At 29.1% G+C, this 27,500-nt stretch overlaps 3 protein-coding genes across 3 annotated transcripts; 2 read left to right on the top strand and 1 right to left on the bottom strand.

Annotated features, from left to right (window-relative positions):
• Positions 1-2,941: 2,941 nt before the first annotated feature.
• Positions 2,942-16,573, top strand: Phum_PHUM080380 (trithorax group protein osa, putative; the record flags this gene model as incomplete). Its single annotated transcript, XM_002423667.1, has 15 exons — positions 2,942-2,962; positions 3,154-3,283; positions 5,044-6,156; positions 6,286-6,461; positions 7,391-7,435; positions 8,638-8,826; positions 10,620-10,836; positions 10,926-11,081; positions 11,386-11,571; positions 11,674-11,891; positions 12,837-12,965; positions 13,809-14,255; positions 14,349-15,641; positions 15,756-16,092; positions 16,236-16,573. 15 exons carry the CDS (start codon positions 2,942-2,944, stop codon positions 16,571-16,573), a joined length of 4,995 nt encoding a protein of 1,664 aa, XP_002423712.1.
• A 5,505-nt stretch (positions 16,574-22,078) lies between these two features.
• Positions 22,079-22,736, bottom strand: Phum_PHUM080370 (protein lethal, putative; the record flags this gene model as incomplete). Its single annotated transcript, XM_002423666.1, has 2 exons — positions 22,079-22,648; positions 22,671-22,736. 2 exons carry the CDS (start codon positions 22,734-22,736, stop codon positions 22,079-22,081), a joined length of 636 nt encoding a protein of 211 aa, XP_002423711.1.
• A 2,060-nt stretch (positions 22,737-24,796) lies between these two features.
• Positions 24,797-26,410, top strand: Phum_PHUM080360 (Odorant receptor PhOr6; the record flags this gene model as incomplete). Its single annotated transcript, XM_002423665.1, has 5 exons — positions 24,797-25,635; positions 25,725-25,824; positions 25,898-26,005; positions 26,099-26,254; positions 26,354-26,410. The coding sequence occupies 5 exons, from the start codon at positions 24,797-24,799 to the stop codon at positions 26,408-26,410; spliced, it is 1,260 nt and encodes a 419-aa protein (XP_002423710.1).
• Positions 26,411-27,500: the final 1,090 nt, after the last annotated feature.

Below are 27,500 nucleotides of genomic sequence, written 5' to 3'. Positions count from 1 at the left end.
TAATAACAATAACAAATAATGATAATAATAACGAATTATAAAAAGTATAAACAAACAAGGCTAAGAAATTCGTTAAAGTTTAAAAAAAAAAAAAAAAGCACGTGGTTTTAGCCGATGTTTAATATTATTCAAGTAAAGAAAGAAAATAATAATAATAATAACAATAATAATAATAATGATAATAATGATAATGATAATAATAAACAGTAGGGAGAATATAAGCGAAACATTTTTTTTTGTATATATATGCATTTTGCTGAGAAAAGTTTTTATTTTATTTTATTTTTATTTTTTATTTATTTATTTATTTTTATTTAAAATAATAAAAAGGAATGAAATCCGCGCGATAGAAAAAGATAGAAGTAGTGGTAATAATAATAATAATGGTAACAGTAATGAAATTACGAATCCGAACGAGACGGGTGTTTTCGATGTGAATCCCGAGCTCGATTCGGTTGCGAGAATATGAGACTTGTTCGCTTGCCCGGGCGAGGCCATATTGAAATTGAAAATTATTAAAAGACCAGGCCGGTGCATGCCGTTGTCGGCACGGAGAAGCATCATTTTATTTTTCGTAGCTCATAAACGCCAGTAGGGGAGTTTTTCCTATCTTTTCGAATACACACCAAGTCAAAGGATCGGAATTTTTTCAATGTTGTAACTATTTTTTTTTTCTTTTTTCATTTTGTTTTTTTTTTTTTTTTACATTGAACGCTAGCGCTGATCTAGCGGCCATTTCGAGAATCGTTTACTTTTTATTATTATTATTATTATTATTACTACTATTATTTTTAATTTAAATTGTATTTAATTATTTATTTTTCTGTTTTTTTTTTTTATATTATTTTATTTTTCTAAACGTCAATTGAGAAGACAAAATTTTCAACGACAGTTTTTAATCATTATTATTATTATTATTACTTTTTTTTTTTTACAAAGCAGAAAGTAATACGTAAAGTAACATTTTTTTCATTCGTTGACGTTAATAAAATTAGTTTTTTTTTCTTTTTTTTTAACAATCGAAAATAAGGTATCGGTAATGTTTAATTTTAATAAGTATTATTATTATTATTATTATTATTATTATTATTATTATTATTATTATTATTATTGAAGTATTAAATTGATTCGTATCAATATATTAAAAAAAATGTGTTACAAAACATATTGAAATAATCCGTTTGATAATTGCAAGTTTTTTTTTTTTTTTTTAACCAAGTAGGGTTAGTATTCTTTTTTTTTCTTTTTATCTATAAATGGCAGAGTCAAAAGAACAAATTCTTTTTTAAGTTTTTAATTTTATTTTCGTGTCAGATTTGAATGAATTTGGGAAATTCGATTTGAAAACAAAACCTTCCCCCCCCCTCCATTTTAATTACCCAATTAATTTTTTTCATATCTTAATATCATATATTTAAAACGTGTAAAACGCTTAACTATTTTTTATTATTATTATTATCATTATGTTTCATTTTATAATAATTATGATTAATATTTTTAAATGCTGGATTACGTTTATACTTTTTTAAAATGGGGGTGGAAACGAACAGTGGGGGAGGGAGGGGGAAGGAGGATAAAGGAAAAGGAACATTCATATTTTATCCTTATTTCAATGCATTATTTGTTAAATTATTATGCCATTTTATTTATCTCTTGTCAGTTGAAATGACGTGTAGTATTTCTTTTTCTCCTTCTTTTTCTACTTCTTCTTAATGCTTCTTTTTATTCATTTTTTAATAAATAGAAAATTTTTAATATTGTTATGACTTATGTCGAGAATGAATAGAAACCTTTTAAAGGGTATTTTTAACCAGTTTAGGTTAAATGGCAAATCCCATGTCATTTAACCATAAAGAAAAACTTGAATTTTTTTTCCTTTTTTTTTCTTTTAGTTTTATTACCTTGGTCACTTAACAATAATAATAATAATAATAATGCAAGAATGGATTTTACTTAATTTTCTATCAAAGTTTATTCGATGAAATTGATTTCATAAATTTATGTGTCCACACACACACATGATTGCTGTTCATTTTTTATTGTTCGAATGTTCAGTTTTTCTTTTATTTTTATTTTTTTTTGGAAATTGATTAACTTTGTTGAATGTGTTATCGATAATTAATAAATTGTCTCAAGGGAATTCTTATAGTTTTTGTCTATTAAGGTTTTTATTAATAATTTTAAGTACTGGACTACCTTTTTTGTTTGTTTCAAAGAACAATCGATAATTGATAACAGTAATGAATGTGTCGAACATGTTGAAGATTTATAATTTGTGATTTTTATCGATTTGTAATTTTTGATTTGACTCTTGTTATTATTCATGTTTGTAAAATCTTTTTTTTCTTTTCGATTAATGCTCATGAATTCTCTTTGTTGCTGACATTATGTGTGTGTTATTCATATTTATTGAAGTTTTTTTCATTAAATATTTTGAAATGTTTTGTACCTGATAATGATGATAATAGTTTATCGATTAAATTTCCATATTTTTAATAATTTTTTTTTTTTTTTTTTTTTTTTTTAATGGGGTGGTATATTGATTCTTTCTTATGAAGTCTGTCTCATGTACATATTTATAATTTTAAATTATCTATTATCATCATCATCATCATTAAAAGTTTTAAATAGCAATTTTATGTTTGTGTGTGTGTGTGTATGTGCTTGAACACATTTTACCTTTTGCTAAATTAACATTTATATGTGTGTTTAATAATAAAAATCACATAATAATCACATTTTTGATTCAAACGTTTGAAAAAAAATTTGACTTTGAACAGTTTTTTTTTTTTTTTTTTTATAGGTTTTTTTCTTCTTTTTATTATTATTATCATTATTATTATTATTTTCTTTTCCTTTTTGTTTCATTGCACCTAATTCATCAGTTTTAGGCAAAAAAACTTAACTTTGATTTTAATTATTAGGGTTTTGAATTTATTATATGAAAACTTTTAGTAACTTGGTTAGTTTATGGGCGTTTAGTTATATGTGTGTGTGTGTTTATGAATGAGATTTTGTAAAAACTTTTTTTTTAAAATAGACTTACTTTGTCAGGGATTTTATTTTTAAAGTAATATATAATAATAATAATAATAATGGTAATCAAAACTCATGGTTTTCATTTTTTTGTTTTTTTTTTTTTGGTGATTTCAGGAATTGACTGGTGCCAACAGTAATGACTCAAACAGTGGGCATGCTGGGCCCGGAACGCCAAACTCTGTTATGAGACCTACTCCCTCACCTACAGGTTCAACTGGATCTAGGTCGATGTCACCAGCAGTTGGTAAGTCTTTTTTATTAATATTATTATTATTAATTTTAGAATGATGACGTAGAAAAAGAAAAAAAAAGAAAACAAAAAACATTAGTGGCTGGTAGGTGAAACGATTCCATTTTCAACGTGATATTTTTCCTTATTCCCATTATTAGTATTATTATTGTGTTTTTTTTTTTTTTTTTTACTTGTTTTGAAATACCGGATGGTGGAATCAGGGTTAAAATAATAGAGAAGAATGAGATGAGGAGAAATGAGGGATGTAAAAGGAAAGAGAGAGAGAGAGAGTGAGAGAGAAAGACAGATTGAAAAAGTGAGAGTGAAAAGGGTATGAGGAAATTGTTTTAATAGTCGGGCATATCTCATTCCCCAATCCAGAATCATCCCTTTCCCCTTATCCCACAATTCTATCAGCTGAGACCTCCTTCTCCTCCTCACCCTCGCTCTTCTTCACTCTTCAAGGTCGCGACCGCTAAAAACAAAATGGTTTGTCAGCTGACTTTATTTTGTTCCATTTTATTTTTCGTTCAATACGTTTTTTTTTTTTTCTTTCTCTCTCTCTCTCTCTCTCTCTCTCTCTCTCTCTCTCTCTCTCTCTCTCTAAATGGGGTCATACGGGGATTTCTTTTTACCGATTTTTCCATTTTATAACTTTTCTTCCGAATCAATCAATTATCATCGATCTAATGTTCTACCTTTCTTTTGCGATTGTTGGAGGGGATGAGGGGAGGGGGAAAGTCGAATGTTACGGGGATTGAAAGGCAGAATGCGAGAGAGAGAGAGAGAGAGAGAGATCATAACAGGATAGCAGAGATAATGATAACGTCTATCGTAAAAGGATTAATGATGGTACATTAAACACAAAATGATTTTGTTATTTTTTTTTTTTAAATATATATATAAAAAAGAAACAATAATAATAATTATAATGATAATAATAATAATGATTTATGCAGCAAAAAAAAAAATAACAATTAAAATCAAAGTGATAACTTGCAAGTTTTCTTTTTTTTTTTCTTAATAATAATAATATTAACTTTAACTTTAATTAAGGTAAACGTTTTTCGAGATGGGTGAGAAAATATTTAAAAAGAAAATACACGCAATGCGTTATAAATATTAATTTATTATTATTATTATCATTAATATTATAGATTTCGAAGTTGAAAATTGTTTTGCGATAATCTCTGATGAAGTTTTGACATTAAGTCAAATTTAGAGTTTGAATGTTTTTTTTTTTTTTTTTAAATGAAAATGCCAATATGGCCTTTCGGTTGTTTTGCACTCTCCATTCAAGTTTTTTTTTTTTTTTTTTTTTCTGAGACTCGAAAGAAGTAACTAAATAATAAATTATTAATTATTAAAAATTTGCAAATTTTTTTTTTTTTGTTCTTGGCGGTCTCATAATGATCGTTGATAAATCAAATGTTTTAATAAAAAAAAAAAATATACATATAAAAAGATTTACCGAGTGATTTATTGGTTTGAAATCGTGAGGAAGTTGATTTAGTCATATGATTTAGTGGGCGTTTAATTATCGTTAATGGGTGCTTCTATTTTTCTTTTTTTTCTTACGGCTAATTTTAATGTTTGGTTCGTTATGTTAAATTGTTTATGTTACGATTAATTTTTTTCCTTTTTTTTTTTTTTTTGCTATCCTTAAAGGTAAAAGAGTTATTTTTCAAATATTATTTTATTATTACTTATTGTTTGTCTCTCCTGCGAGATATTATATTTATTTATTTTTTTTTTTTTTTTTTATTACTCAGGTCAACAGAACATTCCTATGCCGCCGAGACCTTCGAGTGGGCAATCGGATAGCGGTACTTCAGCTAGATTAAGCCATTCGCCGCTAGCTCCGGGCGGACCCTACCCTCAGCCCCCACATGGAGTTCATTCCTACAAGACACCACCTCACGTGCCACCTTATTCGCAACCAGGGCAACAATATCCTCAGGGCAATTACTCTCCAAGGCCGGGACCGCAAGGAATGCAATATGGACCGGGACCGGGGCAGTATCCGCAGCCGCAGCCAAATAACCTCTCCGGAGGTCCGGGCCCTTATCCAGGTCGTCCGGTGACGAATCACGCTCCCCATTCTCAATACTCAGGTTATCAAGCTTGGGGAGGTCCTCAAGCAGCATCTCCGAACATAATGAATCAAAATGCCCCTCCATCTTTGATGCCAGGACCCGGTAATCATTTGCCGCCAAATGGGAAAGGAAATGCTCAACCGCAGCCCACTCCGCCGTCGAATCAATCTCCAGCTAATCCTCCCGGACCCCGACCTCATACTCCTCCTCATTATTTGAAACAACATTTACAACACAAAATGGGATTTACGGGACCTGGACCCGGGATGCCTCCCAGTCCTGGACCCCCTCAAAATTATCCTGCTCCTGGAATGGGGCCTCCCGGCGGAATTCATCATCATTTAGGTTCGCAATCTCCAATGGGACCTCCTCCACCTTCCGGAATGCCTCATCATCCTGGTATGGGTCCGCCCCCTCCGCAAAACATGGGACCTCCCGTTCCACCATCATCAACGCCTAATAGTCATATTGGCCATGAGGGAAATCCAGGACCGCCACCGGCCGGACCGGCAGCAGCGGCAGCTGCCGCAGCCGCCGCAGTTGCTGCTGCTACTTCAGTAGGAGGTGGAATGCCACCACCTTCATCGACGCCCAACTCTCATCCTGTACCACACGTTGAAGATGCTATAGCTCCTCATGACAACGGTATCGCTACCACACCAATGGGTTCCACAACTCATGTAACATCTGCAACTTTAGGTGGTGTAACATCGGTGGTTACTACCGGACCGGATGGCACTCCGATGGATGAGGGCTCTCAACAGTCAACCCTATCCAATACTTCTGCGGGTAAATAAATAAATTTACAAACAAAATCAAAGACTACAGGAATCAGAAAAATTTATTTGCATGGTTTATTTATACAAAAAAAAAAAATTTAATGAAATGAAATTAACGGAGTGAAAATTTATATTTTAGCTTCTGGCGAAGATCCTGGTTGCACAATGGGGAAATCTAGGAAAGATTTTCACAGTCATCCGACTACACCACAAAGCACGGCGCCATCCCCCGGTGCAGCAAGCGTTAATTCTATGCACGAAGATTACGACATTAATTCAAGCCCTACTAGTTGGCCGAGAACTCCCAACAGCCCTGTAAGTAGTTTTTGACCGTACGGAAATGAAAAGTGATATCACGCAATGAGACGGACGGACGCAAATTCGGAAAAGTTTGACGTGTTTCACAAATTTCCGCATTTGCATCCGTGTCACTTTATTAATTTTAGATATTTAGTGCAAAGTTTTCCCGAGTAGAAAAAAAAAAAAAAAAATACTGAATGCAATGTAAAACGCGAACCTTAAATTAAATATTAACTAAATTTGACATATACGTAGACATATACGTCATAAAATATGTTTCGTGTTATTATTAATTTAATTTTATGAATATTACGAGTGTTTATTAACTATTATTAAATATTGATAATTAACGACGTCGACGAGGAAAAAAAAAAAAAGTAGCTAACTACACTACCCAGCTAAATTGTAGATTTTGTAGTTTACATACGAATATAGTTCACGACAAACACAATAATAATAATAATAATTGCAAATGCTAAAGCATTATTTAAAAAAAAAAAATGTTTGCATGACTCTCGTCGAATTTGTCACACGTTCACATTACGTAAGCGTAGACTTTTTTATGTTTATGTTTCTCACTTATTTGTTTTATGTTTTATGTTAGGTTTCCATTTCAAACTCTGACGTTATGTTATGTTTGAAAACGTTAAAAGATTTCGATTGCATTCAGATGAAAGCTTTGCATTTTTATACGAAAAAAAAAAAAAAAAAAAAGTTTTTCTTTTCCATTTTCCATTATCACGTTTGTTTCCTCATCCTCTCGAAACCCTTTCTTGTTTTTACCTTTAACTTTGTAATCTCTTTTTATATCCGTTTCCGTTTTCTTTTTGTTTTCTTAACAATAATAACTCTCCTGAATATTTTAATCACTGTTGATGATGATAATAATAATAAGTTTATTGTTTTTTTTGTAATCTAGTGAAAATATTATTATTTGGTTGCAGGTTTTTAACAGCCACTTGCCCCAAGATTCATATCGAACCGCAAAGGTTATTACTATTTTATATATATACATTGATACTCATACTCATACTCATACATGTTGAATTAATTTAATTGTTTAATATTTTAGTCTCTCTCTCTTTCTATCTCTCTTTCTCTCTTTTAACTATCATTTTGCTTTCTTTTTCTTTTGTTTCTTTTGACTATTGCTTTTGTTTTGTTTTGTTTCCTGTTGCTAATTAATATAATAACTAAGTTACCGGGTAGTACGATAAATAACGCTTATTATTAAAATAACGTTTGATGGATTCATTTCATTTTTCATCTTTTATTTTTTTTATTTTTTTATTTTTTTTTTTTGGGGGGGGGAGGTGGGGGGGTTTAAAATTATGCTATGTAAAACTAAATTCTTTTTTTTTTTTTTTTTTCTCCTCCATCTTTGTCTTGCTTGCTTTTTTTTTTATTCTGGACAAAAGGCTAAAGATACAAAAAATTCGTGTAAATTTTTTATTTGAATAATTTAAAGACGAATCAATCGATCAATCAGTCAGTCAGTCAATCCGTCTGTCTGTCTGTCTGTCGGTTTTTTTTTATTTATTTTCGGCAGTATTATTATTATTATTATTATTAGTTTATCTGACAGGAAAATGACTAACAACAACAACAGCAAAAAAAAAAGTAACGTGCGCACATTTTATAATTTATATATTTGATATATTTATTAGGATTTTGGGGGTTTGAATATAATTTATATAATAAATAGGCAAAAGAAAAAAAAAATGGCGGTTTTTTTTTTTTTAATGAAAATGTCGTCATTTAATAATAATAATAATAATAAATTTATGCTGTAGTTTTTTTTTTTTTTTTGAATCGATCAATTGCTTTTGTGAGAAGAAAAGAAAGGTTTCACTAATTTTTAATTTATTTATTTTATAATCGTTATTAAGGGGAGGGGAAAAAAAGGTTTTTCCGGGTATATTTCGTCTGTTTGTTTGTCAATAACGTTTTTTTTTTGGGGGGGGAGGGGGGCGTTGCACGGCATATTTAACCGTTGCTTATTTTTTTTTTTTTTTTTTTTCCACATAAACATAATTCATTGCTTGCGCATTTTTTAATTTTTTTGTTTTCTAACCATTTTTTTATTTATTATTTAATTTATTTTTAAATTTTTTTGTTTGATGATGAAAAGACTAAATTTATTTTTTTTTTCTCTCTCTCTCTCTAAAAAAAAAAAAAAAAAAATCTACAGAAACCAGACAGTTTAGGAAAATTATACGAAATGGACGATTCGCCGGAGAGAAGGCATTGGCTCGATAGACTTTTGTCATTCATGGAAGAAAGGGGTTCGCCCATAACCGCGTGTCCGACAATATCGAAAAACCCTCTGGATCTCTTCAGATTGTACCTGTACGTCAAGGATAGAGGGGGATTCATGGAGGTATGCAAGGTGCCGTGTAGTTCCATTTTAGTTTTTTTTCATTCTTTCTATCTCTTTCTATCTTTTTTTTTTTTTTTTTTTATTATTATTCGTCCTCTCTATAAATATATATATTATTACGGGTTTTTTTTTACTACGATAACCGAAAGTACGAGAGATTTCAAGCGAAAAATTATTGAAAAAAAAACCATAGAGTAAAAAAACAACGAAAATCGTTCGTTAATTCTTTTTTTTTTTTTTTTTTTTTTTTAAACAAAAACAAAAGAATAACCGATGGAGGAAAACAAATTGTAAACAATTATATTGCGAGTCGGTCTGTCGAAATTTTCGTTAAAATTTTAAATTATTACAAATAAATATTTTTGTAAAAGGTTTTTTTTTTTTTTTTTTGTTTTTTTTTTCGATTGATCGAACGATCGATCGATCTATCGATAGATAGGTTGTAGTTATAATTTTTAAGAAATTTGTAGGGAGGGACGACAAAGGTAACCAACTAACTACAAGTGTATATATGACCGTATGAGTGACCGTAGATAATTACTTTGGTATAGGTTAGGAGTTATTATTATTATTATTATTATTATTATTATTATTAATATTATTATAATTATTGATTTTCGTACCTTATCACTCGTTGATGCCTTGTGCGTGAGTGCGTGAGTGCGCGCCTTTTGTCTTATCACTCATTATTTTGTATTATTTTTTTTGTATGTATCCCTTAATAAAATGTCATCTCGTACGTTCGGAAAACTTGGTAAAAAAAAAAAAAGTTAATTTAACAATTTTATTTATTAATCGCTTCCTAATACTTAACCGATAACAAACAAATTATTATTATTATTATCATAAGAATAATAATAATAACAAAAAACATAACACAAGGAACTACGATTAATTAATTTTTTTTTGTCTCTCTCTCTCTCTTTTTCTTTTATTAATCGAGAATGACTATAAAAAAGGCATAACAATGCTTTAACAAATTTGCTACTTTTTTGATATTAACAAAATTAAAATAATAATAATAATAATATTAATAAAGGTGAGAATGTAATAAAATGATGATGAGGAATATTAATACTAATAATAATAATAATAATGATAATGACGTCGACGATGACGACGATGACTACTACTACTATGCTTTGCGAATGATCGTAGCCGCCTATATAACATTAACATTAATAATAATAATAATAACAATAACGACATTTTAATAAAAAAAAAAATTGTTAGGAGCTTGCTTATTTCTTTACGTCAATGGAAAATTTGGGGCTTTTTACGCTTTTTTTTTTTTTTTTTTTTTTTTTTTTTGCTTTTCGATTTAATTTTAAGGTATAAATTTAATTCTATGATTATTATTATATTTAAAAAGAAAATTTCTCGTTCTTGTCGGTTATTTTAAATTTTTTTTAAAAAGTAACGGAAATTTGAATGAGATTTTTTTTTTTTTTTTTTTTGAAAGTTGGTAGCAATTTATTCGAGTATCGGAAACTTGGAAGGAAAAAAAACCCGTGTCAGTGCTAAAACGTTTTAATATAATAATAATAATAATTTTTCAAATGGTATTATTATACTTAAAAGTTATAAAATTGAAAATTTCAAAAACGTTTAAATCTTTATTATTATTATTATTATAAAGTATACGGTTTGCGACCGGGTTAAAAAAAAATAGAGAGGTTTCGAACATGATTCGATGACTACTTTTTTAAAAATTATATGAATTTTCCATTTCGGAAAAAAAATTCCGTCCGGAAACGGAACGGGATCACTCACTAATCGAATTTTGTATACAGGTGACGAAAAACAAAACTTGGAAAGACATAGCTGGGCTTTTGGGAATCGGAGCTTCATCCAGCGCTGCTTACACTCTACGAAAACACTATACAAAGAATCTTTTAGCTTACGAATGTCACTTTGATCGAGGAGGCATCGATCCCCAACCGATAATCAATCAAGTCGAAGCTCAGTCTAAAAAGAAAGGAAACAAATCCGCGTCAGTTCCTTCACCTGGTAAGTAACCACCACCACCACTTCCTCTCACTCAAATGAAAAGGATGGGAAAATAATTTTTTTTTTTTTTTTTTCCCTCCCGTTTTTAGGATCTTCAAATTCACAAGATTCGTTTCCTCCCGTGGGTTCCAGCGGTGGAAGTATGGACGGTTATTCAGCATACGGTTATCCTCCTGGATCAAATCCTGAATTCAGTGGTCCGAACCAGCGTTCCGCCCAATCAAGTGCTCCTTCCCCACATCCTGGTTTGTATTTAATTCTTGTACTGTATGAGGTTTTTGCCCCCCTCCCCCTCGCGACGGATTTAAGGAAGAGTTTCTCTTGAAGGCCTTTGATGACAAACCCACTGCGCAAATTTGAAGAATCTGCGCAAACTTTTTTTCTATTAATATAATTATTATTAATGATGCGGATTCAATGTGAACACTTTGTCTGAGGTTTTATTATGCAAAAAAAATTGTATCCGTTTTAATTTAGCAATTATTTCCGGTTAAAATTATTTATTTTTTATGTACGGGAATAATGTTTATTTAAAAAAAATTTTTTCAGGAATACAACAAGGCGGATACCCGGGACAAGGTGGATATCCCGGTCAGTACGGAGAACAATATTCGAGAGGACAAGAATACACTCAACAATATCCTCAACAAGGATATCCTCCATCACGTACTGGACCCGTTTATCCTTCGTATCCACCTCCAGGACCCGAAGGAGACAATAGAAATTATCCCCAAGGTATTTATTTTGTAAATGTGAACGCGGCGAAAATCGCAGCCGCGAATCGAAGGTATATATATATATATATACTAACCGGGAAAACGGTATGATTCGTTTCAGGAGCACCGCAAACTCCATCAGGTCCCGGAGGACCAGCTCCGCCTCCTCCCGGAGGTGCGAATCAAGATCCGTACGCTAGAAATTATCAATCGAATTACCCGCCCGGAAGGCCTGGATATTCAACTCCGCCTGGTCCGCCAGGACAACCTACGACGGCACCGGGACCAGGGAATTATCCACCGCCATCTCAACAGCAGGAGTATTATCGTCAAGAACAGGTAAAAAAAAAAAAAACAAAATGGTTTCCTTTTCTTTTTCTTTTCGTATCACTTACGAGACATTTTTTTCTTGTGTGATCGTAGTAGTCGCCTATTATATGTTTTTTTTTTTTTTATATATACTTAAAATTGTAGCAGTAATAATAATAATAATAATAATAATAATAAATATGTGTTCTTGCTTTAATTTTATAGTACTTTATTTTTTTAGCAACAGAAAAAAAAAAATTAAACCGTTAACGTTTTTCTTTGTTTTACTTATTTATCGTACTCTACCTCTAAAACATTTAATTATTATTATTATTATTATTATTATTATTTCACTTAATGTTAATAATTTTCTTGATCATCTTCGTAGTTATTTTTAAATGTAAAATTTTTGCAATGCTAGGGTAAATTAATAAGAAGAACGCAAGAAGCAACCTGAGGAAATTCTTTTATTATTATTATTATTATTATTATTATTTTGGGGTACCTGTTTTCTTAGTTATTCTAGAAACTTTTTTTATTATAACAGAAAATGAGTATTATTATTTGCTTGTGTAAATTTTACAAAATTAATTTTGTTTTTGTATTTAATTAATTTTTTTTTTTTTTTTTTTTTTTTTTTTTTTTTTTTTTTTTTTTTAGTATTATTATTTGTTGCATTTGTTGCGCTAGTTTCTAGGTAGAGAATGATTTTGTAGTTTAAATAGAAATTTTAGAAAAAAAAAAAAATAATAATAATAATAATAATAATCTAGTGTATCGTGTCGACTTTGTATTTTTTTTTTTTTTTTTTTTTTTTTTTCTTATTGTGATGGGGAAAAGGTGAGGGGTGGGGGGACGATTGGTAGGGAGATGTAATTAGAAAATAAAAATATTAATATAAATATATATGAAAAATAATAATGATTGATTGATTGATTGAAAAAAATTCGATGATCGGTGCGTTGTATTTTGTAGATGGGTCAGCAATGTAATTATCCGGTTTCCCAGGGAAGTACTTTCCAAACCAATCAGGTTTCTAGTTACCCCAATTCGCAGCTGGCTCGACAGCTTGTAGCGCCGCAGAATGCTAAATCGCCATATCAAGTACGTTATTCAACTACTCTTGTGTTTGGCTTTTCCTATTTTGTTTTTTTTTTTATTAATTAATTAATTTTATTTATTTATTTATTTATTTTTTATGTTTTGTACATATTAATTTCAGGATTGGTTTTTATTATCATTATTATTTTTTATTTTTTTTTTATTTTATTTTTACCTTTTAATTTATTTATTTTGCATGTTTTTTTTTTTTTTTTTTGTTTTTTAATTATTTTTATATTTGTAATTATCATTATTATTATTATTATTATTATTATTATTATTATTATTATTATTTTATGTGTAGGTATATGCACTCGATGAAGGGTCAAAAAATTTTGTTTTTTTTTTTTTTTTTTTTAAATTATTAATTAATAGCTTTGGGGTTGGGGGGGGGTTCGAAGGTTTTTTTTTTTTTTTTTGTTAAATTGATATTGAATAATATTTGTTGTAAAAAGTAAAGAAATTAATTTACTACTAATATTTTAATCGGAGGATGTACCTGAAAAATTTATTTCACAAAAAAAAGCTCTTACTTATTAATAGGTTGTTGATTGGTTAGTAATTATTATTATTATTATTATTATTATACAATCGAGACAATATTACTTTAATATTTATGATTAGTTAGCATATTGTAAGCTCTACCACGTGTTACTGTTATTAAATGTGTCATAAAAATAGCTTTTATCAATTTGGTATTATAATGTAAGAGAGTCACGTGAACTCTACCACAGGTACATCATCCTTGGAGTTTGGGTTATTTAAAAAAAAAAAAAAAAAATTATGTTTATTAATAATTATTTTGTAACACGAATGCAAATTTTTTTTTTTTTTTTTTTTTCGAAGAACTATGGACCAAGCAGCTCAGCATCATCAGGAGGATCAACTCCCTCGGCTCCTGTTTCTGCTGGCCCTAATAATAAAACGATGCCGCCTCCTGCTCCGCAACCTAGAAGGCACCCGGATTTTGTTAAAGATCAACCGCCATATCAGCCGTACCCGCAACAACGACCCGGATATGGAAATTGGCCCAATAGCCAATATCGAAATCAGTATCAGCAACAGTGGAGTGGACCTGGTCCAAGGCCTCAATGGGAACCTAGGTACTCGCCACCATCTCAGGGGCCCGGAGCTCCGGCTCCTTATCCTCCTCCGCAACCCGTACAGCAGTGGGGAAATAGTATGCCAGTTCCTGGAGTGGGCCAAAGTTCACCGTTGCGGCCGGCTGGACCTCGGGTTCAATATCGCCCCGATGGAAAACCTTATCCAGGACCTCAACCAGTCGTGACAAAAGTAAATAATCGGAAGATGGAAAAATATTTCTGATTCCCCCGCGTATGTATACATATTTTAATAATAATACAATAATTGTTTGTTTCATTACAGCCTCCAGGTGCTCAGCCTTTAGGGCCTCCCAAACGTGAAATTGTGTTTCCACCGGATAGCGTGGAAGCTGTTTTGCCTGTGTTATACAAAAGACGTCGCCTCACTAAAAATGATGTGACTCCCCTCGAAGCTTGGCGAATTATGATGGCTCTTAGATCTGGACAACTTTGTGAGACAACATGGGCTCTTGACGTTTTAAACATACTTTTATTCGACGATACGACGATTGCGTATTTTGGTCTGGGAAATTTACCCGGTTTATTAGATATACTTTTAGAGCATTGGCGAAAATCTTTGGAGGATGTATTCGAGCCAAATTCAGACCAAGAAAACGAAATAAAAGGGGAAGTCGATCTCGGGGAACCCACGGAACCAGTTCCCAATGAATCAAAGAAAATACTGAAATCGGTTCCGAATTACTCAATGATCACGGTCAAGGGAAAACCGGTGGTCTCAGTTCCACGTTCAGATTTATTCATACGAGATGACCGTAAAGCGTGGGACACGGACGGTGAAGCCGCTTCTGAAGACGAAACCTTGGAATCAGCTCCTGCCAAATACATTATTTCACCTTTCCGAGGAGAAGTTCTTACTTTGCCGTTTGCCCGTCGGTTAAAAACTGTTAAAAAAGTTAAGACTGAACCTGAAACCGTTGTTAATAATAATAATAATAATAATATGAAAGTTGAAGTGGACACGAAAACGGAACACAGACTTAATCAATTAAAGTGTAGTAAAGAGAAAGAAGAAGAAGGAGGAGGAGGAGGAGGAGAAGGAAAAGAAGACAATAGCAAAAGAATTTTAGTTGATGTTAAACAAAATAGTGATGAACAAGTTTTAGATTTAAAAGACAAAATAATAATAAAAGAAGGGAAAAAAAGTGATGATGATAAAAATGATGATGACTCGGTTAAAAGAACAGAAAAAAGTGAAATAAAATTAGAAAAAACGGATGCACCCAAGTTGAAAATACGGGATCCGCAAGGGATTCTAAAAAGACGAAGGATGTCAGACTGCGAGGATGAATGCTACTCCCGTGACGAAAGCAGCCTTCTATTGGCCGGGGAGGCGCAAGACGCTTTAGCTCGCAGATGCATCTGCCTTTCGACAATTATTAGGAACTTGAGCTTCGTGCCCGGAAATGAACCCGAGATGGCTCGCTCTGGCGTTTTGCTTTCCGTATTAGGCCGATTACTTCTTTTGCATCATGAGCATCCGCCTCGGCAAACCCAGCAGAGAAATTACGACCGGGAAGAAGATGCAGATTTTGCTGATTCTTGTTCCAGCTTACAGGTAACATAAAAATAATTTTCTTTTTTTTTTTTTTTTTTATCAATAATAAATGTGGATTTAGGGCTGACAACTTTATAAAAAAAAAAAAAAAAAAAAACGTTTTTTTATCATCAGGGTGAAAATGAATGGTGGTGGGAATATTTACACCACATTAGGGAAAATGTTTTAGTCACGTGTGCAAACATATGTGGGCACATGGATCTTGCCAGTCATTCAGAAGAGATCTCAAGGCCAATTGTTGACGGTCTGCTTCATTGGGCTGTTTGTCCGGCGGCAGCGGGTCAGGATCCGTTTCCAACGGTCGGACCGTCATCATTGCTGTCACCCCAGAGGCTGGCACTCGAAGGTCTTTGCAAATTATGCGTTACTGATACCAACGTGGATCTCTTAGTGGCTACTCCGCCTTTTTCGCGGTTGGAGCGACTCTGCGCTGTGCTTTCAAGGCTGTTGTGTAGAGGAGAGGATCAGGTAAAATTTGTGACAGCAACCCCTTTGCGTGCCCCCCCCCCCTTATCGATAATAATAATTTTTTTTTTCTTTTTTAATTTTAGGTTTTACGGGAATTTGCTGTGAATTTACTTCACTATTTATCAGCTTCGGACAGTAGCGTGGCTCGAACGGTGGCTCTTCAAACTCCCTGCGTCTCTCTGCTATTGTCCTTTATTGAGCAGGCCGAGCAGAGTGCCTTGGGCGTCGCTAATCAGCACGGGATCAACGCTCTTCGCGACAATCCTGATTCGATGGGTACGAGTTTGGACATGCTGAGGAGAGCCGCAGCAACGCTTTTCCACTTATCCAGGCATCCGGATAATCGGCCGCTATTCGTTCAACAAGAAGCTCGACTTCTTCAACTCGTCATGTCTCAAATTCTCGACCAACAAGTTGCTTCGGTCATCTCTCGCGTTCTCTTTCAATGCTCCCGCACTTCCTAGTCTTGAAATCACCTTATTGTGTGTGTTTAGACCAAAGCACGTGATTGGGCACCGAAGTTATTAAAAAAAAAAAAAAAAAGAAGAAAAAAAAATGTTAGTTCTGTATTATTATTATTATTATGATTATTACGATTATTATTATTATTATTATTATTATTATTAGTATTAGTATGTTTTTACATTATTACACCCCAGCGCTCCGGTTTTTTTCTTTTCTTTTTTTACATTAAATTATTTATGCTGCTTTAACCGATAATGGTTGCCGCCATAATTTTGATGTTATATGTATCTCTTGCCTTGTAATATGAGTTCGTTTGTCGGTTTTTTTTTTGTTTTCATCATGGAGATCTGATGTTATAAATTTCAATAGGAAATATCATGTAGTAGTCTCCTTTTAGAAAAAAAAAAAAAAGAAAGAAAGAAAAAAGTCAGTTTATTTGAAAGAAATCATTATTATTTCATTATTTTTAACGACTCGTAATAATAGTGTATAGCAGCCATTATTAATTTTCTTCCCCCTCCCCTCCTCCTCCCCAAGTGTTTTCTTTTCCGGTTTATTACTCATTTTTTATTATCGTCACAACGTTTTAAACGATTTTATTATTATTATTATTATTATTATTATAATTTGCTGGGATTCTAAATAGAAATTTTTTTTTTTGTACTTTAATTGATATTATTATAATTATTATTATTATTATTAAATATTATTAATTATTAATTATGATGATTATCATTATTATTATTAATTAAACTGTGAGAATATGGGGTTTTTTTTTCTTTCTTTTTTTTTTTTAATTATTATTAATTATTATTATTATTTTACATAAGTCGATTAATAATTATTATTATTATTATGATTACATTGAATAAATTATTTATACTACTTATTTTATTTGTATATTTAAAATGATTTGTAATAGACTTAAACATTATTATTATTCTTGCTTAAGAGGTGTGTGTGGCCATTATTCAAAACTCCAACTCCCCAATATTCTCTCTCTCTCTCTCTCTCTCTTTCACTCTCTCACTCACTCTCTATCTGTTTTTCCAGGTTTCCCCCCTTTTCCAAAGTTTTCCACCGCCGATCCGCCGTTTGCCCTCAACGTATACATCTCAGATCTCCTACGGTTTTCACAGTCGAGTCGTAACGCCCCCGCCCCTCGCCTTCGTCTCCGCCCCCCGCGTTAATAATCATTATTATCGTGATAATATTTTTTTTGTTATTTGCTTCACGTAAATGTCGAGTACTTATTAAAAAAAGGAAAAAAAAAGGAGGAAAACGCTTCGGGTGCTCTATGTGCTAATTAAAAAAAAATATTAATAATAATAATGATAATGATAATAATAATAATGTAAAATCTGAAATTGATAGTTATTTAATTATTATTAATAAACTATAAAATATATATATATTTAAATAATAATAATAATAATAGTAAGAAGAAGGAGAAAACGTGAAGTATATATGTATAAAGTACATATACATACATATATTTATAAACTTTTATTAGAAAAAGGAAAAAAGGAAAAAAAAAAAAAACAATCAAAACAAGAGAAAAAAATTATTATTATTAGTTATGTAGGTAAAAAGGAAAAAAAGGAAAAAAAGATTAATACAAAAAAAATAAAATAAAGAAAAATGTGAATATAAATGAATGTGACTGTGAATGAAAAAGGAAAAAGGAAAATCAAAGGAAAAACAATTTTAGTTTTTTTTTTTTTTTTTTTTTTTTTGAATGATAAGAGAAAATTGATAAGGAGAAAAAGTTTGTTTGTTTGTTTGTTTGTTTGTTTTCTTTTTTTTTTTTTTCCCCCCCCCCGTAGTGTTAAAAAAGTCTATTTATAAAAAATAGTTATTGATGATAATTATAAATAAATAAATAAATAAATGAAAAGACAATTTTGTTTTCAAGGGAAAGATATTTAAATAATAATAATAAATATGTATTATTGATTGATTGATTGATTGATTGATTGTGAAATTAACGATATTATAATCGATTATGACAATTAATTGATTGATTGATTGATTTATTGTAAAATATAAAAATTTCATTTTAACAAATAAATTAAATTAAATTAAATTTTTTTTTTTTTTTGATGATGATGATGATGATGATGATGAAAAAAAGGACAAAAGAAAACGGGATAAAGTTTATATTAAAAAAAAAAAAAAAAAAGAAAATATATATATATATACATAAATGATTGATTGATTGATTGAATGATTGATTTAATTAATTTTTTTTTTACTCTGTTGTTGTTTAATTTTTTTTTTTTTGGTGAGGAATTAAAAAGGTAGGAAAAAGGAAAGAAAGAAGACATTTTGAATTTTTCTGTATTTTTCACATTAAATAATAATAATAATTAATTAATTATCGAAGGAATTTGTATTTGATTAATTGAACAAGATAATAATAATAATTTAAAGAGAAAAAAAATTAAATTAATTGTATTTTTAAGAAAATAATAATAATAATAAATGAACCCCCCCAAAAAAAATGGTATGAAAGAAAAAAAGAAATTAATGATGAAATGTTTTTTTTTTTTTTTTTTTTTTTGTGATCAATAAATAAATAAGTAATAATAATAATATAATAATGTACATTTTATTAATACATAAATTAATTAAATAATTGCCTATTCCTCGTAATTAATTAATTGTTTTAAAAGGAATTAAAACAAAACTGTGTTTAATAATAATAATGATTTTAAATTTTGTAACGAATTTTTGATTTTTTTTTAAAATTTTATTTATTATTATTATTATTTGCTTTAAATTTAAATCGATCGATGATATTATAATTAAAGAAAGAAATAATTTTTTTGTATTATTATTATTAATAATTGTAAAGAACAATACCTTTAAAAAAAAAGAAAAAAACCGTTACAAATAATATTACAAATGGAACGATGGAAGAATACGTTTGTGACGTCATTTTGCACGTCAATTTTGCAAAACCGGAAATGGAAAATGTAAACAATTTTTTAATTTATTTTTCTTATTGTGAATTTACTTTACACGAGATGAGGAGGGAGAGGGGGGGGGGGAAACGAGGAAAATTATTAATAATAATAAAAACAATTGAAATTTTCGTTTTTTTTGTATTTATTTAATTGAAAAGTTTTTAATTTGATCGTTTTTTCCCTCACTCTCCCTCCGCTAGGATTATATTTGTATTGTGAAGGATTATTATTATTACTACTACTAGTGATTATTATTATTATTATAAATATTTTCTTTTTTTTTTTTTTTTTTTGTTCGAATCCGTTACGAAAATTTATTGTAATAAATATTTAAGAAAACAAATGAAAAAAAGTGTAAATAATTATTATTATTATTAAAAAAGGAAAAAGTGAAAGATCAAAAAAAAAACAATTTAAATTAAATTAAACATTTGTAACGTTTTTATCTCTAAAAAAAAGAATAAGAGAGAGAGAGATAGAGATAGAAAAACGATTACGGGCACGAGTGTAAAAGAAAAAAAAATTGTAGTGATTATGATAATAATAATAATAATAATAATAATAATGATAATTTTTTTTTATATGTAAATTCGAACGTCGTCGTCGTCGTCATTTAAACGAAAAGAATTTATTATTATTATTATTATTATTAAATTTATACGGTGATGAACGTTTTATTATAAAATGATTATAATTAATATATAAATAGTGATGAACATATAATTTTTTTTATAATATTGCGATAATTTTATAATTCGTGAGCAAATTTTTTTTTTTTTTTTTTTTTTTTTCGTTTTGTCAGTTATTCCAGTATTTAGTTATATTTGCTTGTGTACAGTATATACAAGTGTGAATACAGTTTTAGGAACAAAAAAAAAAAAAAAATTATAATTTAATGTATTGTATGTTTTTATTTTTTAAATCTTTTCTTTTGTTTTTGTTCTTTTTTAATAAATAAATATATATATATATATAAAATAAATATAAATACGAGGAAAAGAACAAGAAATAAAAAAAGAAAGAGAAAGAGAGGTGGGGAAAAAAATTATTAATTAATTAATTAGTTATTTGAAATAAAACGATTTATTAAAAATAAAAAAAGTGATGGACATGATTTGAAATGTATATTAATTTCTTATTTTTTAATAAAAAGAGAATAAAATGAAATGAAATGAAAAAAACAAAAAAGGATAATTAATGAAAGGGAAAAAGAAAGATGGCGGCCATGATGTTTCGTTACAATTTTATATAAATTGTGTAATTACAACAAAAGTATGATATTTTATCAATAATAATTTTAATATTATTTATTTTTAATTATACATACAAATATATATATTTTTTTTTTCTGTTTCCTGATTGAATTGACTATTAAATTGTTATTATTAGGAAATATTTTTTTCATTATTATTATTATTATTCAGTAATCGACGATTTATTCGTTTATAGATAAAATGGGGGGAAAATTTGAAGTCCGGCGTAAATGGGAGAAAATGTTTATATACTCTATGAAATCGAATGATTTGTCTCATTTGAATAAAACCGTTGGAAGTGTAAGAAAGTGTTTATCGTAGACAAAACCGTTTGATCGTTGTTTGAAGTTTTATATATTTTTTTAAACAATTTTAAAATGGATACTGAAAGAATTTTTAATAATTTTAAATGGATTAAGTATTAATAATTATTATTTTACTTCAAGTGATTAAATTTTCGTTTATTCATTACTACAAAATTCAAAATGGTAAATACGTGAAGAAATGCGTGGGGTTATCAGATAATAATTTTTTTAAATGACATTTTTTTCTTTTTTAGATTAGCTAATTAATCGTTTTTTTATCAAAAGCGTGCCACTGGATGTTTCATATTACATTATAAGTTTTGACTTATTAACAAGAAGGGAAAAAAACGTTATTTTAAATTCCAAAAACTTATACAACCGAACAAACATGGATTGTTTTATAATTATGTAACGGTCGTTATTATTATTTCATAGAAGTTTTAATCAGAATGAATTAATGAAATAATTCGTATGTATATCTTATAATTTAATTCGTTCTTATTTAATAACCGTTAAAAGTTATGTATACTTTTCCCAGATATTAAAGGTTTTTGCTTTCAAGGCTGAAATTGGTCATGAGTAACCATGGAGTTATAATTTCTTTTATTATATGACACCCGCTCATTAATATAAAGAAAATGATAAAGATCATGTTGGAAGTAATAATAAATCATCGAAAAGGTAACATTTAAAACAATTAATAAATTTAATTGAAAAATTTTATTTTATTACATCAGTCTTATAAAACTACAAAACGTATAAGGAACCATTCAAACAATATTCAAATACTGGAACATTGACAAACAAAAATACAAATTAGAAAAAAAAAACAAAAAAAAACCTAATATAGTCTTACAGTACAAAAATTCATTTAAAAAAAAAAAATGCAGACTAAAATTTTCTACGCATCATCAACGTAATTATTTATTAAGCGTGAAATTATATCCACGTCGATCACGCTTCCTTCAAGAATAAATTTATTGTTCCATTTTTTCTGCGTCTCCGCCAGCTTTTTGATTTGTTTGTTTGCCGCTCTTGATGGCCGGTTGTTGAGTGTGTACGATGGGTACGACTCTTTCGTTTGCCGGAGCAGGTGCGATCTTTTTGGGTGCTGCCACGGTTAAAACTCCATCAGAGGACAAATTGGACACGACGGTTGAAGGATCCACGTTGTCCGGAAGTACGTAACGTCTAGTGAACTGACGTGATATGTAACCGTGTTCGTCAGCACGTTCTTCGTGTTTACCCTCGACGATGACGGAATTGTCGACGACTTTAACGTTCAAACATTCCGGTGGGAATTGTTGTACGTCCAAATTAATTTTAAATTCGTTTTCGTTGCTTGTTATGTTGGAAACTCCGCTGTCGCGTCCGTGTACGTGACGCCATGGTCTAAGGTATCCTCTGGACAAAGGCATACGCATGAGAGCTCTAGGATTGATCAAATCGTCTTGCAAGAGTCCAAGACCGAAATTTTGATCGAAAATACTCGATGGGCGTGTTAAATCGTCCAACACATCGTTGAATAAAATTGGAATGAGAGACATCTGTGAAAGGAAAAAAAAAAACAATGGTTGATTTAAGCCATTTTGTTTTTTTCTTATAAATCATTTTGCAATCCTTAGCATAATGCATTACAATAATGTAAATTTTAACAATTTTTTATTTGTTTTAGAATATTTAACGATTTATAAAACAACTGGGGAATAATTATTTGTTGGAAACAAAAAAAAAAAAGAAACGAAATTCTACAAGACGAAAACCTCACGATGCTTGTAATGGATTGTTTTATCATGTCGTTCACAACCACGCCTTCGACTCGCAACAAAATTGAAAAATTATTGAAAAAAAAAAAAAAAAGAATTACACCATGTTGAAATAATAAATTGAGAGGTAAAAGAATTATATATATATATATTCACAATTTACAATAAACACAATAAAAACATGAGGCAAAAAAGCCGACATAAAAAAAAAAATTACAAGTAAATAAATTAAAAAATATTTCAAAAAATAATAAAATAAAATTACTTACCTTTATTTAATATTAAATTAAAATAAAATTTCAATTGAATAAATATCTGTGCAACAGTTTTTAATACACAATTTTTTTTTATTTAAACAGGCACTTGCGTTTTCACTCCTTCAATGCAAATAACAGTTTAATAATGGCGTCGCGAAAACAGTTGTATAAATATCGTCGAAGAATGTTCTTGAACAATCCAGATGGCTCTCGAGTGTTCTAGAACTTTCTAGAAGTCGAAAACAAATTGCTTTCGTCATCACTTTAACCAATGACGAAGCTTATCGTAAATACACGTAACGTAAGAAGATGGCGACTTAAACGGTTCGTTTTATATAAAATTAATTCTTTTAAAAAATTTTTTTTTGGTTTGAAATGGAAATAATTTACTTTGATGATACTTGCTTTTTTTTTTTGTCGAAAACATACCTTTTTTTTTTTTTTTTTTTACAAATATTTTATGAAATTTTTCATTTTTAATTGTTGCAATTAATTTTATTTTAAATTGATAGATTTTTGAAAACATTTAAAATCATGGCTGATACGTTTGAAGTAATAATAACGATTAATTTTTTCTCATTTTATGTCTAGCTGGCATAAATCAACGACTAACGTCATAATTCAAACAAAATGGCTTCGAATATTTTTTTATTCGACTGAAATTAATTTTGCAATTGCAGTTAATTAATTTGTTTTTTTTTCTATTTATTTAGCGGTAAAATTTATAAAAAAAATATAAAAAAAAATCGTCTGCCTTTTTATATCAATTTGAAATCGAACACTGTTGCCAAAATTATCTTTAAAAAAATCTTATTCGATTTTGTCAAATTATTAGTTTTTAAATTATTTAATATTTTTTTAAATTCTGGCTTAAATAATGGCGCGAAATTTGAATATTTAAGGAGGGAAGGGGAGGAGAGGGGAATTTATCACTAAATTAACTTTTTTTTTTTCAGGAATTGATATATAACTGTACATACGTGCAAAAAAAAAAAAAGAAAAAGAATAAGAAGAGGGTTGAAAATTTAAAAAGGAAGTAATAATAATAATAATAATAACAACAATGTATATCCATTGTATGCAAGTGCAGGCAGATGTTTATTATTATTATTATTCTTTCTTTCTTTCTTTTACAGCCCCCTTTTTTTTTTTTTAAGGTCGTCTCATACTACTAGGGTTGTTTAAAAATTCGAAAAAAATTCCATGAGAAAAAAAAAAGGAAAAAAAAAAAAAAATAATAATAATAAATATTATCATTATCTCCGAACATATTTTTAAAAAAAAATTGTAAAATAATAATGATAATATTAATTTTTTCTTCTTTTTTTCCCCCCGTATATAATTAAAAAAGAATTAAATTATTAATTTTTATATTTTTTCTAACCGAATAATTATAAATAACAATTATTATTATTATTATTAGTTTTTTCGTAATAAAATTTTAATTTAATTAATTACGACGTGTAAGAAAAAAAAAAAATATAATTAAAGACTCCATTTTTTTTTTTTTTTATTTCAATTCTAATAAATAATTTATTTACTGACGGAAAATTTTCTTCGTTAGTAGTCAGCAGTAGACGAAAAACACACACACACACACTCAATATTCAATTTTTTTTAAACACAAATAATAATAATATATAATATTCGGTTGTATAAAGTTTTAAAAAAAATGAAATCAAATTTTAACGAATTTTTTTTTTCAAAATATTTTAATTATTTAGCATACGTAGGAGGTTGGACGTACAAAACAAACAATATAAATACGAATCGCATAATTATATTTTATCAAATATTATGTTTGGTATCGATGTTCGCATCGATAGCACTTCAATTGGCAGATTTATGGAGAGTCTCTGGAAATCTGGATAAAGTAACGTACAACATGTGCACGTCCGTCATCGTTATTGATACGACGAGTAAAGTCGTCGTACTTTTGAACAAAACGAAAATAATTAACAAATTGAGATTGAATTTATGGAATGATTTTTATAAATACCAGGATGAAGATATTGAAAAACTTAAAAATTCAATAACGTCCGAATTGAAAAGGGTATCGAAAATGTTTCACGTAGCGGGACTCGTTTTCTATCCCGTTTGGATATCCGTTGCTTATTTCAGTTATTTATGGGGACCGAGAGAACTTCCGTTTCCGGCATTTCTACCGATAAATCACGACGATTCGTTATCATATAATTTATGCTTTTTATTAGAAATCGTTTTGGGTACCATCATACTAACGGCTGCGATAGAAACTAATTTAATCGTTTTTAGTTTGGTTTTACAAATGGTATTACAATATAAAATATTATATAGAAGAATATTGAAAGTATCAGACGTGTACGAAGGTATCCACGTCGATGATGATGATGATGACGACAATGATGACGTCATACCCAACTATGATTATAACGCTCCGAATAAAAAAAAAGAAATTAATTTTATATTGAAACGGAAAAAAACGGAAAATTATTTGAAAAATATAATAAATCGTCAATTGATATTATCGCAGTGAGTATTTTTGTTTTTGTAAATCGACGCCATATTGAAATTAATCAGGCGTAATCACGTTTTCGGGTACATAAAATTTTATTTTTCAGTTACGTTAAATTATTCGAATTTGGTTTTAATCGTTATTTTCTCGTACAAATAACCGGAGGATCGACTCTTGTAATAATGAACGGACTTCACGTTATTAAAGTAAATTATTTATTTATTTATTTATTTATTAATTATTAAATTGAATTATTTGACATTTGTTTGTTTGTTTCAGATGACGTATCAATTAAGCAGTAAAATCGGTCATCAAGCAGCTTATCTTTTTTTTATAATTGTTAATTTTTTTTTTAATTGTTTTTACACGTCTAAACTCGTCGAAGAAGTAAGAGAATAAGTCCCCCCCCCCCATTGTTGGGGAACCAACTACCTTTTTTTTTTTTTTATTGTAAATGATGTTAATGTAAATTATTTATAGTTTAACAGCATCGGTGAAGCTGCTTATGCAACATCTTGGTACAAAATGGATGCGAATTTGCAAAAATATTTTCTCATGATAATAATTCAAGCACAGAAGCAACCCAAAATAACGGCCGGAAGATTTATTTTGATGAATTTAAATACTTTTTTAACCGTACGTTTGTTTGTTTTTCGTTTGTTTTGTTAATAATAATAATAATAATAATAATAATAATAATAATAATAATAATTTAAACGTACGTTGGTTTTCCAGATGCTAAGAAACACGTACAGTTGGCTTATGTTAATAAGACAATTTGAAATCAAGTAAATTCGTTTCTACATGTGTGTGTACACACGCACTTCACGCACTCACGCACTCCTCGCACAATAAGGTAAGTGAAAATTTATTTATATTTACGAGTACAAAAATTTAGAAAAAAAAAAAAAATGATTATGTAACGTCTGATACAAAATGTAAATAAAAAAAAATTTACGTTTGTTTGTTTAAAAAAAAACGTTTTTTAAATTTAAATTTAAATTATTATTATTTTTAAACCGTTTTTAATTATTTTTTTACAAATCACGTGATTTAATTAATTATTTCGGTTAATTTTTAAAAGAGAGGGATTCGACTCCATTTGTATCCATAAAAATTATTCAAACCGTTTTGTATCAGAGCGTGACGTCATTTTAACAAACCGGAAATCATTTTTGTACTCTTTTAAAGGAAGGTTATTAGGCTTGAGAGAAATGAGAAAAAATTCAAATTTATTTTTTTATATTTTTATTCGTTTAAAACGGAATCCATTACAAAAATTCGATTAACATAACTACAAGAATACATTTTCATATATATATAAAAAAAAAAAATTCAAAATTATTAAAATCAGTCTTGAGAATATTTATTTGGTATAATTCATAGAGTAAAAATACGTATTGTAGAATTACATAGAAAAGACAAAAAAAAAAAAAAAAAAAAAGAGGTATAATATAATGTTATGGACCTCGTTTTTCGAGGAATTCGGTGTTGCTGACCTGTAGTATGCTCGCAGCTGATTTGGATATTTAATATAATAAATAGACAAATTCTATCTAATATATTATATTAACCAAAAATACTACTAGTTACACTACTTTATCAGTAAAAACACTAAATATAATATAAGTGAAAACGAAAGCTATGCTACTAAGTCCAACCGTAGATGCTCTGTCTGTCTTTAATAAGACAGCACAACCACGTTGAGCTTGATTGACAGACGAAACTTCTGAGAGTGAGTAATCCCTGTGGTGTCGAGGCCCACTATTTATATGATGACTAAAACAATCAATGCGTCTGTTGCACTTGAAGTGGCTAATAAATCAATCATCTCCTTTCATAAGGGATGAATACGGTCTTTGTACGCTATTCCAGTTTAATG

The sequence above is a fragment of the Pediculus humanus genome, genomic scaffold, assembly GCF_000006295.1.
Source record: "Pediculus humanus corporis 1103172107431 genomic scaffold, whole genome shotgun sequence".
Lineage (NCBI taxonomy): Eukaryota > Metazoa > Arthropoda > Insecta > Psocodea > Pediculidae > Pediculus > Pediculus humanus.
Note: the sequence above shows the minus strand (reverse complement) of the source record. Positions and strands in the feature narration are given on the sequence as shown.